Source organism: Balaenoptera borealis (genome assembly GCF_965194805.1).
Source record: "Balaenoptera borealis genome assembly, chromosome: X".
Classification (NCBI taxonomy): Eukaryota; Metazoa; Chordata; class Mammalia; order Artiodactyla; family Balaenopteridae; genus Balaenoptera; species Balaenoptera borealis.
Genome location: NC_138881.1, coordinates 113,707,124 through 113,721,982, shown reverse-complemented (window position 1 = coordinate 113,721,982; position 14,859 = coordinate 113,707,124). Strand labels below are relative to the sequence as shown.

The following is a 14,859-nucleotide window of genomic DNA, read 5'->3' as shown; positions in this document are numbered from 1 at the left end:
AGGAAATCAGTAGTATTCCACATGCCAGGGAGTCGAATGGGAAGAGAATTTCCCCCTTTTTTCCCCAGAACTCCGAGGATACTAAAACAAGGAAAAGTCCCAGGCAGAGCTTCCACAGGTGGAAGGACTGGTCCCAGAGCCACTCCTGGCATTCCAGGGACAATTGCTTCCGTGTGAGAATTCTCTGAGATTTGGCTATATCCCTGGAGATTCCAATGGCAATGACAAGCTTAAGAGGAACCCATTCAGCAATCCCCTTCCACGACCCCTTCTCTTTTTTTTTTAAATTTTTATTGGAGTGTAGTTGATTTACAACATTGTGTTAGTTTCTGCTGTACAGCAAAGTGAATCAGTTATACATATACATATAACCACTTTTTTTTTAGATTCTTTTCCCATATAGGTTATTACAGAATATTGAGTAGAGTTCCCTTTGCTATACAGTAGGTCCTTGTTAGTTATCTATTTTATATATAGTGGTGTGTATATGTCAATCCCAGTCTCCCAATTTATCCCTCCTCCCTTTCCCCCTAGGTAACCATGTAAAAAAACCAATTTTTCACATCCGTGACTCTATTTCTGTTTTGTAAATAAGTTCATTTGTACCATTTTTTTTTAGAGTCCATATATAAGCGATATCATATGGTATTTGTCTTTCTCTGTCTGACTTACTTCACTCAGTGTGACAATCTCTAGGTCCATCCATGTTGCTGCAAATGGCATTATTTCCACGACCCCTTCTCTTATGGTCCCCAAAGACTCATACCCAGCCAAGCAGGAAGGGCCCTTCGAGACCAACTAGAAAGTCTTATCCCCTTCATGAAAAGATAAAAAGATTGAAGCCCCTAGAGAGTAAATGGACCACCCAAGGTCACACAGTCAATGTAGAAGAGAAGAAGGAAAAATGTGGCAAGTCTAATGGGAAAGACAGATAAAGAGCTAGATCTTCATCCCTCAACTTTCTTCAAACCGCTCAAGACTGTTCTGCACTGGGTCTTGCAACTTTCTTTCTTCCAGCTTGCTGAGTTATGTGATTTTTTTTCCTGATCTCCAAAATAAGTCTCTTCTCAAAAAGAAAGTTTTACAAAAACTCCCATGCCCTAATTAGATATGAAACTCATATTTGTATCTTGGTCATTCAGAGTTCCCTGTAGGGTCTGATAAGACAGTAACTTCAGTATAACTCACTCCCATGTAACTGTCAGATAGCAACATGGTCAGGGGCAAAGTCTCACTGAGGACCAAAGCCAAAGCTTGCTAAGAAAAATACTTACTGTTATTCCCAAAGTCCCAAAAGGCATAGTGAACTTGATCATAATTCTAGAAAAAAGAAAAATCAGAGGTAAATACCTTTTCTTGTGATCGTTACCATACAATGACAACTACACACAAGTGTTTTCTTCTCAATGTTTTCTCAAACACTAGACACACACACACACACACACACACACACACACACACACGGACCATTTGTGAGTTGGTTTTAAAACGAACCCCAAGAATCTTGGGGTTTACAAGTGAGAAAATAGTATGTTACTGCTGCATGGTGATCTGGTTTGTGTCCTTTAAAGCATTTGGTAACATAAGAATTTGCCACGTCCTCCTGGTGCAAAGTCCAGGAGGAGACTGTAGATGGTCAATGCAGGTCTGATGTGCGGTGGGTGTTTCTTGTGGAACTATGGAATTTGGGGCTCACAGCTGAGGTCAAGCCTTACGGATACAAGATTGAGCCGCCTATCATTAGGCCTAGTGAACATTCCTGAAACACTCTTGCAATCTCCAAGGAATTGGAGGGCAATGAGAAATTGGTTATGGGGGGTGCTTGGAGACCTGTGGCCCCAGCCAGAATAAAGAGATCTTACCCATTAAACATGCTTCATTTGGTATCTATTTCTTTTTAAGTTCCCTCTCCCACTCTTCCTTCTTCCCTTCTAGAATTAAGATCTATGAAAAATATGCTGTACCATATGGTCTTTTAGATTGGCAATGAAGGAAGCTATTAAGACTCCACACTGGACATACATTAACATCAAAGAATGGAATAGTAGTTCATTCTTATACCATGGCTAAATTTGATCGCTTAGTAATATATTCTTTATGTTATGCCATATGACTATGGTTTTAATCCTTTGGTGATAATTAATACATATTTTAATACTCTTCATGGAAAATCAAAGGATAAAAATGTTCCATTATTTTGAATTGTTTGCCTCCCTCAAAAATAAACGGAATTAAATATCATTCAGAGTGATGGGACAACCAAAAGATCCACCTGCCCCCCAGTCACTCCCCTGCCAATCTGCCATTGTGCTAGAAACCCACTATTACTTATCCCTTTAGACTAAGGCATTATTTCTAGAAGGCCCCAATTACAATACACCTCTGCTACCTGGAATGGGACAATTTTCATTAAGTCTTGGAATCACATCTGTTAAGTAGCCAGTTTTTTTAAAAAATATTTATTTGTCTGCGCAGGGTCTTATTTGTGGCACACGGGCTCTTAGTTGCGGCACGCATGTGGGATCTAGTTCCCTGACCAGGGATCGAACCCGGGCCCCCTGCATTGGGAGCGTGGAGTCTTAACCACTTGACCACCAGGGAAGTCCCAAGTAGCCAATTATTTTTAACTGGAGAATCAGGGAGGGGTTCTGAGGCTTTTTTATTCTGAGATGAAAATGGATGTGTTACCCGGTTCCCTTCAACATGCTGCAGAGTAATAACCACTGGGTCGGCCAAGTTTTGAATGGATGTATCTGAAATGCTGGCACTCACAACATATGTGGTTAAGGCTTTAGCGACGTTTTTGGTCTGCAGATGAAACATATAAGGAAGAGGAGTTCAGGTCCTACCTTTCTAATTTCTGGCATGTTAATCACCAGTCTAAAATTTTGAAGTACTACACAGCATTAGGTACACAAATGTGGAAAATAAAGTCACAAGCTAAGAAGGAAGTTTTAGAGGTAATTTAGCTCATCTCCTGTCTTCACATCAGGTCTAAATTATACCCAGCAGACCATTTCATTAATCCAGCCATATATCCAAATAGCTATCCAACGAGCTTTGGTTTTGCACCTGCTACTCAGTACTGCACTAGCAACAAAGTGAAACTATTGCCTACTAGATAACTCTCCGGACCCTGACATTGCACAGCTTATCCCAGTTCTAATCCTCACCCGTCCTTACTTACTTTGAGGGAGTCCCTCATTACAAGGAACATAAACCCATCATGGGTTAGTTACAAACCTCTTCCTGTTCCATCCTCACTGGCAATGGAAACCGGTTGATTACCATCCAGCTTGGAACAAGCCTCCTCCCTAGGACACCACGAACTCTGAGCATAGGCATTGTGTCCTGGTGTCGCCCGCACGGCCTAGCACACAGCAGGGATTTTATCTTGTACCCACGGTGAGCCAGTTACTTTGTTGAGTGTTTTCCACATGCACTATCTTCAGTCTTCACTGGAACAACATAGGCATTTTTCAGATTAACTGGGGCTTGGGGAGGCTCAAAAACTTGAATAACGTCACATAGCTGGTGAATGATAGGGCAGGGATGCTTCATAAACATTGGTATAAAGGAAACAAAATAGAATGTAGCCATTGAGATGCAGAGCTTGTTAATTAACAGGGCCAAAGTGGCACAGGCCAAGGCAGCTGGGAGGATGCTATTTCTGGGGCACACCTGAAGAGACGAGCGATGGGGCAGGTGCAGGACAGAAGGGAGAGGGAGCATAACCTCTGAGCACTTGCCAAGAAAGCCTAGAGGAGTGGAGACCAGATGTCCCTTGAGGAGCCCGCTGGGCCACTTTTAGAAGATGCCAAGCCCTCAAATTTCTGAGTCCTGCAGCCACTGAGAAATGAGGAGCTATGAACACAGCCTTGGGCTCCCCTAGGAAGCTACTCACTTCCTGTTCCTGACCAGCTCTGTTCATCCAAAGCCAGCCTGATGGTTCAGTGCTCCCTTCCCAGAGGAATTCCTCTGGGCTGGTCTGATGTAGACGAGGGTCTGCAGCAAGATACGGTGGAAAGTGCCCTGGCCGACAGTCAAAAGACCAAGTCCTAGCCCAGGCCCTCTTGTTTCTCAATAGTCCCTTCCCTTTTCTGGGACATTGGTGACATGAAGGAAGGTGGACCAAACGATATCTAACAACCCTCCCAACTTAGTCTAAGAGATGTAGTTTTCTGTAGTGAAAAGGCCAAAGTTGGAGAAACACACTGTGACCCAGGACTGAATTAACCTGCTCTCTGGCTTTATTTCCTTAACTTACAAAATGGCGGCTGTGCAGGGAAAGGAAGTAAACCATTGCTCACTCTTCCACCGTCCGGCTGTAGGCTCCAGTTGTACCTATTTCACTCCTGAACCTTTACAGAAGCAGTGTCCTCTGCCTGAAACACTCCTCCCTCCTTGTCCTCACCCTTTTTCATCTTCTAGCTGGTACTCAACCTCGGGTCTCAGCTGATGCCTCTCCTACAGTTGGCCTTTCCTGAGCTCCCACACGGGGGTAGGTGCCATCCCCGTGCTTCCAGAGCCCCTGTGCCATATTGTACTTGCCTCGTGCTTTGTCCCTCTCCCCAAGGACTGCCCGCTAGTGGAGGGGTGGAAGAAGAGGTACATGTTTTCCAGGAATGGTGTCTTATCAACGATCTTTAAGGTAGTATGTTGTAATGACAGTTAAGATTTTGATTAAAAGATGTTAGAAGAAGCAGTGTGAAAGCAGGGCTGTGAGACTCAGAACTTGGGGGTGGGGATGGGATGTAGTTAAACGGTGGCATCTCTTGTAAGTGCTTACTCCCCCAAAACAGTGGCCCAGGTCCCAGCCTCAGGTCACCCCCTTCCATGTGAGAACCGCCCCCCTATCCAGCACCACACAAGACACATAGTAGGAATTTAATAAATATTTCCTAACTGAATAAATAACTGGGTGAATAAATGAATAAATTGTGTCACCTCCAGCAGATCCCTTCCCCTCTCTGGGTCTCAATATCCTCATTGGTAAAATGAGGAGATGGGACACGATGAATTATAAGGACCCTTCCGGTTCTGAAATTGATGGTAGGCTACTTCTAATCCTCCTTCATCTAGCACTATGACGTCTGAAGGCTAATTTTGGCAAAGATCTTTAATCTCTTTCAGTGGAAGGTGTTAGTGAATAAAAATGACTTATTAGGTGTGAAATCTATGCAAAACAGGTTTATCTTTTATTCTATAAAACAAGCACAGCTCTCTGAAGAAAGGAGAGAAACTAAGACTAAAATAATGGCATCTGAGATGATACACAGAAATTACAAGCTTACCAAAAGGGCCTGAGTGCTATGAACCACATTCTTAATTTTTATTAAAATTATTTGTTCATTAACTGGCCTGTCATGGGTCCAACCTATTATTTCCATTAAAAAAACAAGGTCTAATAAATATATAGCTACTGAAAACCTGTTGGGTACCTAGCCTTGTGCTAGGTGCCATGAAAATAAAACATGCCTGAGCCATGACGTATGCCACAACCTCCTTGGGAATACGAATCTAGAAGCTAGGCAGAGGTGTAAGACAAGAATACAAGCAGTGGGGTGAGGAGGAGAGCAGGGACTCATGAACTCCAGGCAAACTTCCTGGGTGGAATTTGAGCTAAGCCCACAGGAACAAATAGAATTTAGATAGAGGGGGAGCAGTTACAGAATTCCAAGAGAACTGAGCATCATACAGACATAGCTAGAGATAATGTGTTATATTTGAGTTGGTATGTGGTATGTTTAAGCTGGCTCAGTACAACCTCCCCCAAAATAAATCTGTGAAAATTTGACCATTAGAAATTCATTTCTTTGGATAGCATCCTTAGAAAATGCAAACACACCCAGGTATTAATGTATGAACCTCTTAAATACTTGAACTTTGGAGTCAGACATCCTGGATTTGATTCCTAGCTATGCCACTTCCTAGCTGTGTGACCTTGGACAAAACTACTTAACTTCTTTGTCTTAGTCCGTTAGGGTTGCTATAACAAAGTCCAGATTAAGTGGCTTATAAACAACAGAAATTTATTTCTCACAGTTCTGGAGGCTGAAAGTCCAAGATCAAGATGCCTACATGGTTGGGTTCTAGTGAAGGCTTGCTTTCTGGTTGATAGATGGCACCTTCTTGCTGTGTCCTCACATAGTGGAAAGGGTGAGGGTGCTCTCTGGGACCTCTTTTATAAGGGCATAATTCCCATTCATGAGGGCCCCAGCCTCGTGACCTAATCACCATCCAAACGAGCCACTTGCTAATACCATCACCTTGGGGGTTAGGATTTCAACACAAGAATTTTGAGGGGACACAAACATTCAGATCACAGCACTCTTTGAGTCTTGGTTTCTTGTGAGAAGTAGATGAGATATTAAGTGTAAATAACAACAATTAATAGCGATCATCAACAACGTCATGCAAACTCTGCTGTCTTCTCAACAGCAAGATGGGACAGAGCAGGCTGAAGAAATGGGCTTTTTGTTAGGCAGAGACCCAAGATAGGCAAATAATAAAATCAATGCAAACACTTATATGGTGTTAATTATGTGCCAGGCAATATTCTAAGCGTTTTATATGCATTAACTCCTTTAATCCTTCAACAGCCCAGTGAGGTACTACTGTTCCCCTGTTTTACATAGGAGGAAACAAAGGCACTGGGGGTCGAGAAACGCCCACAAGTTCACACGGGTAGACAATGGCATAGCCAGCTTTAAATTCTGCTTCAGGTCCCAGGGTCCATGCCGTTAACCTCCACATCGTACTGCCTCTCTGTTTTAATACGGGTGGGGACTGTAGCCCTTAGAGAAGGTTCTGTGGAGGTGGTAGGAAAGAGCAACAATGTCTGTAGTCAAGTGTCCTGCTGGATACAACTCAGCTTCAAATAAATTGGCCCAAGAGATGGGCATGTTGGCTTTGAGGAGCCAGGGGAGATTTGGGAGGGAAGCACTGACAAGCCGAAATGGCATTTCAGCAGGAGAACTTGCTGTTCTTTTCTGGTTTTGAAACATCTTGAGGCCTCCGTTTGGTTACCAGATAATCCTTAAGGTCCCTTCCAAAGCTGAGAAGCTGTGAAAATGAAAAACTGGGGAACATCATTAAAGTAGACATTGATTCATGTTGAGAGCCAGGGGTTGTGCTGGGAGTCTTGTGGAATAAATCAGAGAGCATATTCGAAAATAAACAGAACATCATGAAAATAGCAAGAGTTCATAATTACAGTGAGTCACCATATGTCAGTTCATGACAGTTACCAGAGGCAAGAACTTACCTTAAAGAGTGAAGTTTGGCCAAAAAAATTGAACAAGATGGTGTGTAAGTTGCTAAGAGGAATTCTCTCCCTCAGTGATTTAGGTAAGTATATGGAGGTCAAAACCCTCCCCAGAGGGACTTCGTCTAGGGAAATCTGCCAAGAAAAGCCAGGAAATGAAAACTGGAGTCATCACCCATCAGCTTGAAATCTTGCCCACCTCCCACCCTACCCCCAGCCTCAGCCCCGGAGGATCACACGGAGGGGATATGAGGATATATGTATAAGTAGAGCTGATTCACTTTGTTATAAAGCAGAAACTAACACAGCATTGTAAAGCAATTAGACTCCAATAAAGATGTTTAAAAAAAAAAGAACCTAGGGGCAGGACGGGAATAAAGACACAGGCCTACTAGAGAAAGGACTTGAGGATATGGGGAGGGGGAAGGGTAAGCTGTGACAAAGTGAGAGAGTGGCATGGACATATATACACTACCAAATATGAAATAGATAGCTAGTGGGAAGCAGCCGCATAGCACAGGGAGATCGGTGCTTTGTGACCACCTAGAGAGTGGGATAGGGAGGGTGGGAGGGAGAAGCAAGAGGGAGGAGATATGGGGATATATGTATATGTGTAGCTGATTCACTTTGTTATAAAGCAGAAACTAACACACCATTGTAAAGCAATTATACTCTAATAAAGATGTTAAAAATAAATAAATTAATTAATTAATTAAATGGAAAAGAAAAGGCCGTAACTGGAAATAAGAAAATTATGAAGGAAAAAATCTCACAGGTAAAAAGCAAACATATATTGAATGTACTGGACCAACCATATATAAGGCTCATAGGACGGTTACAAGACAAAAGTAGTAAAATCATCTATATATAAAATAATAAGTTAAGTATTGCACAAAATAAAAAGGTGTAAAATATGACATCAAAAACATAAAACATAGGGGTGGAATAAAAATGTAGTGCTTTTAGAATGGGCTCAAACTTAAGCAACCATCAACTTAAAATAGACTGCTATCTACATAGGTTGTTATATATAAACCTCATGGTAACAATAAACCAAAAACCTATAACAGATACAGAAAAAATAAAGAGAAAGGAATACAAACATAACACTAAAGAAAGTCATCAAATCAAAAGGAAAGAGGACAAGAGAAGAAGAACAGAGAACTACAAAAACAACCAGAACAATGAACAAAATGGCAAAAAGTATATACCTATCAGTAATTACTTTAAATGGACTGAATGCTCCAATTAAAAGGCATAGGATGACTGAATGGATAAAAATACAAGACCCATATATATGAGACAAGAATCTCACTTCAGATCTAACTACACATACAGATTGAAAGTGAAAGGAAGTAAAAAGGCATTCCATGCAAATGGAAACAAAAAGAGAGCTGGGGTGGCAATACTTATATCAGATAATATAGACTTTAAAACAAAGACAGTAGCAAGAAACAAAGAAGGGCATTACATAATGATAAAAGGATCAATCCAACAAGAGGAAATAACACTTGTAAATATCTATGCACCCAACATAGGAACACCTAAATACATAAAGCAAATATTAACAAACAAAGAGGGAGATATTAACAGTAATACAATAATAGTAGGGGAACTTAACACCCACTTACATCAATGGATAGATTATGCAGACAGAAAATCAATAAGTAAACATTGGCTTTAAACACACTAGACCAAATAGACTTAAAAGATATATGTAGAACATTCCACCCCAAAATAGCAGAATACACATTCTTTTCAACTGCACATGGAACATTCTCCAGAATAGAACACATGTTGTATCACGTAACAAGTCCCAATAAATTTAGGAAGGTTAAAGTGATATCAAGCATCTTTTCTGACCACAACGGTATGAAACTAGAAATCAGTTACAAAAAAGAAAACTGGAAAAAACAGAAACATGTGGAGGCTAAACAAAATGCTACTAAACAACCAATGGGTCACTGAAGAAATCAAGGGGAAGATAAAAAAAAAATACATTGAGCCAAATAAAAGTGGAAAAACAGCATTCCAAAATCCATGGGATGTGGCAGAAGCAGTTCTAAGAGGAAAGTTTATAGTGATACAGGCCTACTTCAGGAAACAAGAAAAGTATCAAATAACCTAACCTTACACCTAAAGAAACAAGAAAGAAAGAACAAACAAAGCCCAAGATTAGTAGAAGGAAGGAAATAACAAAGATCAGAGTGGAGATAAATAAAATAGAAACTAAAACAAAATCAATAGACAAGATCAATAAAACTAAGAGCTGATTCTTTGAAAAGATAAGCAAAATTGATAAGCCCTTAGCCAGACTTATCAAGAAAAGAAGAGAGAGGGCCCAAATAAATAAAAGACTTATTGTGGCAAAAAAAAAAAAGGCCAATACAAAAATGAAAAATCACTCCACATCATTAACGACTTTAGAAAATGGTATGGTAGGTTCTTACAAATTTAAACATACATCTTATGAGCCAGCAATTCCATTTCTAGGTATTTACTCAAGATATATGAAAACATATGTCCACACAAAGACTTTTACATGAATCTTCAATGCAGCCCTAAACATAGTAGCCCCAAACTAGTAACAATCCAAACAATCTGTGGTATATCCATACAATGCAATATTATTCAGCAATAAAAAGAATAAACTATGGAAACAAAAGAATGAATCTCAAAAAAAAATCCCATTATAGTACGTGGAAGAAGCCTTATACAAGACAGTACATATTATATGATTCATTTATATAAAGTTCTAGAACAGGCAAAACTATGGTTAAAAAAATATCAGAACAGTGGTTGGCAATGGAAGTAGCAGTTGCAGGGATTGACTGGGAATGGGCACAAGGGGACTTTCAGGGATGATAGTAATGTTCTATATCTTGATAGGGGTTTGAGTTACACAGATGTACATATATGTCAAAAATCAGAGAATGTATACTTCAAATTCATGCATTTCCCCATATGTAAATTTTATAATTTTTTAACTATAAATTTAAAAATGCTGCTCTCCCAAATTGTTCTGAACATGGGTTGGTGGCCAGAGTCTGAAGTAGTGTGGAGTAGGGGAAAGGGCCTATTTATAAGATTCCCTGAAGGTTAAAAAACGTACCCCGTCTCCTTCCAAGGAGTAAATGAACGAAGACTTGGAGCAGTGCTTGGCTGATTGGCTCTCAATACCCTGAGCTGCACTCACCTCAGGGTCTGTGCTTTCTTTGTAGGAGTGAATGCTGAAGGTCATGCCTTCAAATGTGTGGTCCACCCGCAGGACAGCCAAAGCCAGCTTGGCCACCGTCAGATTTGCTGTCCTCCCATGAAATTCCATCTTATGACCAGCACGCTCAATTATCATCAGAATTCTGCAAGGACAGACAGATAGAGAAGAGCATTCCTAACTCTTTAATGTAAAACCCATCCTCCTTCTAAGATTTCCTCAATGTAAGACTTTTCTTTGAGTTTTAATCACTATCTTTGTATTGCTTAGAAATTAGTAGATAGTTTCTACTGTACAGCGAAGTGGGGTTCCCTGTGATTCTCATTAGTTATCTATCTATTAGTTATCTATTTTATACATATTAGTGTACATATGTCAATCCCAATCTACCAATTCATCCCACCCCCTTCTTTCCCTCCTTGGTGTCCATACATTTGTCCTCTACGTCTGTGTCTCATAAAACAACTATGCCCCAATAAAAAAATAAAATAAAGGGGTTTGTTAAAGGCAAAAAAAAAAGAAATTAGTAGATAAGAGCACACACTTTGGAGTCAGAGCAGCTGAAGTCTAAAGCTTAGCTCCTCTAATTTCTAACTGTGTGGGCAAATCAAATGACCTCATCGAGCTTCAGTCTCCTCACCTGCAAAGTCAATAATATGAGCTCCCATCTCAAAAGACTGTTTTAAAGTTTAAATGAAATTGATATATGTAAAGCCAGATCCTATAGGGCTTCATAGGCCAAGAAATTTGGATTTTAGTCTATATGTAGCAGAAAGTCACTGAGTGGTTTTAAAAGCAAGAGAATGACATGATCTGATATATACAATAAAATATCATTCTGGCGACTGTGTAGAAGATAGACCATAGACAGGCAAGAGCAGAGGCTGGGAGACCAGTTAAGAGGTTATTGTAGAAGGTCAACTGAGAGAAATGGAGCTAGGAATAGGGTGGTTGTGGTGGCAATGGAGAGAAGTAGATGGATTCCAGGAATATTTAAGGGATTAAAAAAAATCATGTACCGTGCCTCGTACAAGACTTGGTTATTGATTGGCTGTGAGGTACAGGGAGGTAACTAGTGTCCTTCTCAAGTTTTTTGCTTGAGCATTGGGTGGATGCATTTTATAGAAATGGGGAACATTGGGAGAGCACCAGGACTGGGGAAATAGATTGGATGTTTGGTTTGGGGTAACTATTTATTTGGAAAGTTGCTATCATTAAGGTTCAGTTAGAATTTGAATGCATTCTTTCACAATTGGGATTCCAGGAGGATGACCCCATTGTATTGTACCAACTGAGCTTTCAATGCATAGCTACCTAAGCTTTAAAATTGGTGATGACTGTATGCAAAGGAATGAATACTATATATTTTAAATATTTTGAAATAACTTATTTTACCGAAGTATTAGTACGTACTCATTGCTTACTTCATGCAGATCAGATGCTCAATTGTTTTGCTTTCCCAAAGCAGAATTAATTATTTGTAATATAGTCTGGGTTAGCGTCATACTTATCACATTGTGAAATATCGGACACTTTCAAAACAATAATCTTTGTTTCTTCTTCATCCAGAAGAGTTGATTCATTGATTAAATTTAAAATGTGCTCTGCAACATTATTCGCATTCTCTGGGGAAAGAAAATTGAAACGTAAGACCTGCATTACCTAGTTTTGGGCCATGCTGTTCTGCTTCTTTCCCTTTAAAAAGTAAAGGCAGTGAAATGGAAATATATACCAAGTTAACAAAATTTACAAAAGGAAACGCTGGACCTTAATTTCTACAATCAATGGAGTCCCAGAAAGTAGCACATAAGTCAAATTTTTATTCATTAAATCCTTTTTTAAATAATCCCCCAGGGAAACCTTTCTTGTCACTAAAGATTATCTTGCAATTAGAGTCTAATTAAGTTAAGACTTTTGAGTATTGGATTGACTTAAGTAGATCCCACCTGTACTCAAATATCACACTCAGTCTGTGTTTTCATAATCAAGGATGGTGATTATGTTTTTCTGTCAAAAACCAGCAACACACAGAACAAAAGCAAATATGGACCACATAACAATAAAAAGCAACTTAGATTTTTCTAGAGAGTGAGAACAATAGATATTAACTCATCCACTTTTTTCTTCACTTTTATTATGGAAATTTTGAAATATGCACAAAAGTAGAAAGAATAGTATAAAGAATCCCCATGTACCTCATGAATCACCTAGCTTCATTGACAAGGGTCAAAGAAGAGCTAATCTTATTTTATCTACAATCCCACCTACCTTCCCTCAACCCCAGATTATTTTAAAGCACCACCCAGACATCATATCATTTCATCCATGAATACTTCAGTATGCATCTCTAAACCAAAGGACCCTTGTTTGTCAAAACCACAATACCAGTATCATTTCTTTTAAAAGTTAACAGTAATATTCAACATCATCAAATATTCAGTGTTCAAATGCCTTTATATCTCATAAATGCCTTTTTAAAATAGTTTTTTGTTTGGATCATCACCCACTGTTAAAGAGCTTCATTAAAGAAATACAAAACTAAGCAAAATTAGATTTTAGTTTGATATAACCTATATAAAGCTGGGCTCCCTTGTGGTGTCCTCCTAGCTTAAAACACTCACATTCAAGTCCAGTAATCAAAATATAATGGAAGGGCTTCCCTGGTGGCACAGTGGTTAAGAATCTGCCTGCCAATGCAGGGGACATGGGTTCGAGCCCTGGTCCGGGAAGATCCCACATGCTGTGGAGCAACTAAGCCCGTGCGCCACAACTACTGAGCCCGTGTGCCACAACTACTGAAGTCCACGTGCCTAGAGCCCGTGCTCTACAACAAGAGAAGCCACCGCAATGAGAAGCCCGCGCACCGCAATGAAGAGTAGCCCCTGCTCACCACAACTAGAGAAAGCCCACATACAGCAACAAAGACCCAATGCAGCCAAAAATAAATAAAATAAAATAAATTAATTTAAAAAAATTTTTAATATATAATGGAAACTAATTGAAAAATACATTCTATTGGGAAAAATTTCAGAGAGATTACACTCATAACACACTTAACCCAAGTTACATTACAAATAACCAACTCTTTCTCTCTCTGTTTCTCCCTCTCTTTCAATGTCCTCCACAGTTGGCAGCATCTCCCCAAATCTCTCTCTCCTACCCCAAGCCTTCCACAACGTTATCCCCAACATAGCCCACACAGGCTATTTTTTTTCTTTCTCCCCTTTTCCTCTCATTTCTTGCTTTATTCCCCCCCCCCCATCCTTACAAATAACTCTCTGTCCTTGTCAATGTAAATTAAGCAATCTTAACTGAGATCCTCTCAATTTTCCCACCTTAATCATAACCCCAATCTGCCCAACAGTGGCTTACATAGGAACTGAGGCAGCAGAGTTCTCTCTGAGATGGAAGGAAGGGAGAAGATTGAATAAGTTGAAATTACTTCAGAATTAATAATTTGTCCCGAAAGTAATTACAGACTTTTCATCAGGAGTTGTATGATTTTTAAGTAAAATCCAGGACAAATTACACTCATCGTGTAAAAATTCTAAGTCCCCAAGCAAAAGCAACAAAAGGAATCTTCCCTTATTAGCTGTAGAATAAATAATCTCCATTGCTTGAAACACTTAAAATTAATCTGCCAGTAATTACAACAATCAAAACAATAACATCTGGGACTTTCCTGGCACTCCAGTGGTTAAGACTCCGCACTTCCACTGCAGGAGGCGCGGGTTTGATCTCTGGTCCAGGAACTAAGATCCCACATGCTTGTGAAGCCAAAAAAAACCAATGACATCTGTTATTTATTGAGCAATTTCCATAAGCCAGTCTTCTAGTTATCTACCGCTGCATACCAAAAAGACCCAAAACTTAATGACTTAAGACAACAATTTATTGTTATCTCTCATGGTTCTTTGTGTCGCTAACCTCAGCTGAGCACTTCTCATTTGGAGTCTCTCATGCAGGTGCAGTCAGATGGCAGCTGCGACTGGAGTCATCTGAAGGCTAGACTGGGCTGGAAGTCCAGGATGGCTCCCTCACATGGCTCACAGTTGATGCTACCATGGACTGGTCTGTTGGGGTTGTTGTCATTTGGGGGTCCCTTGAGTCAGTTGAGGCTCCTCCCTACACATGGCCTCTCTCACTGGCTTAGGCCCAGTGGTACACTGGATCCAGCTTATGGTGCACCGGAGCCAGCTTGTATCAACACTTGAGAAACAACTCTTACACTGTCAGGAATTTTGTGAGCCATTATTAAAAGTTAAATTATATAAACTTACAATTAAATAAATTATATTAAAAATAATGGTGGTACTCAGAACTCATCACTTCCTAATTATTTTACTACATTTTAATAATCTATGCTCTTGTGACTGTT

At 39.9% G+C, this 14,859-nt stretch overlaps 1 protein-coding gene across 1 annotated transcript in view; it reads right to left on the bottom strand.

The window, feature by feature from the left end:
• The window catches only part of ADGRG4 (adhesion G protein-coupled receptor G4), a 102,341-nt gene that overhangs the window by 33,025 nt on the left and 54,457 nt on the right, over window positions 1-14,859 (bottom strand). The window contains 7 exon segments of the mRNA XM_082376229.1: window positions 1,275-1,320; window positions 2,689-2,808; window positions 7,268-7,402; window positions 10,464-10,626; window positions 11,895-11,923; window positions 11,927-11,990; window positions 11,992-12,106. Of these exon segments, the coding sequence (XP_082232355.1) occupies window positions 1,275-1,320; window positions 2,689-2,808; window positions 7,268-7,402; window positions 10,464-10,626; window positions 11,895-11,923; window positions 11,927-11,990; window positions 11,992-12,106 (672 nt within the window).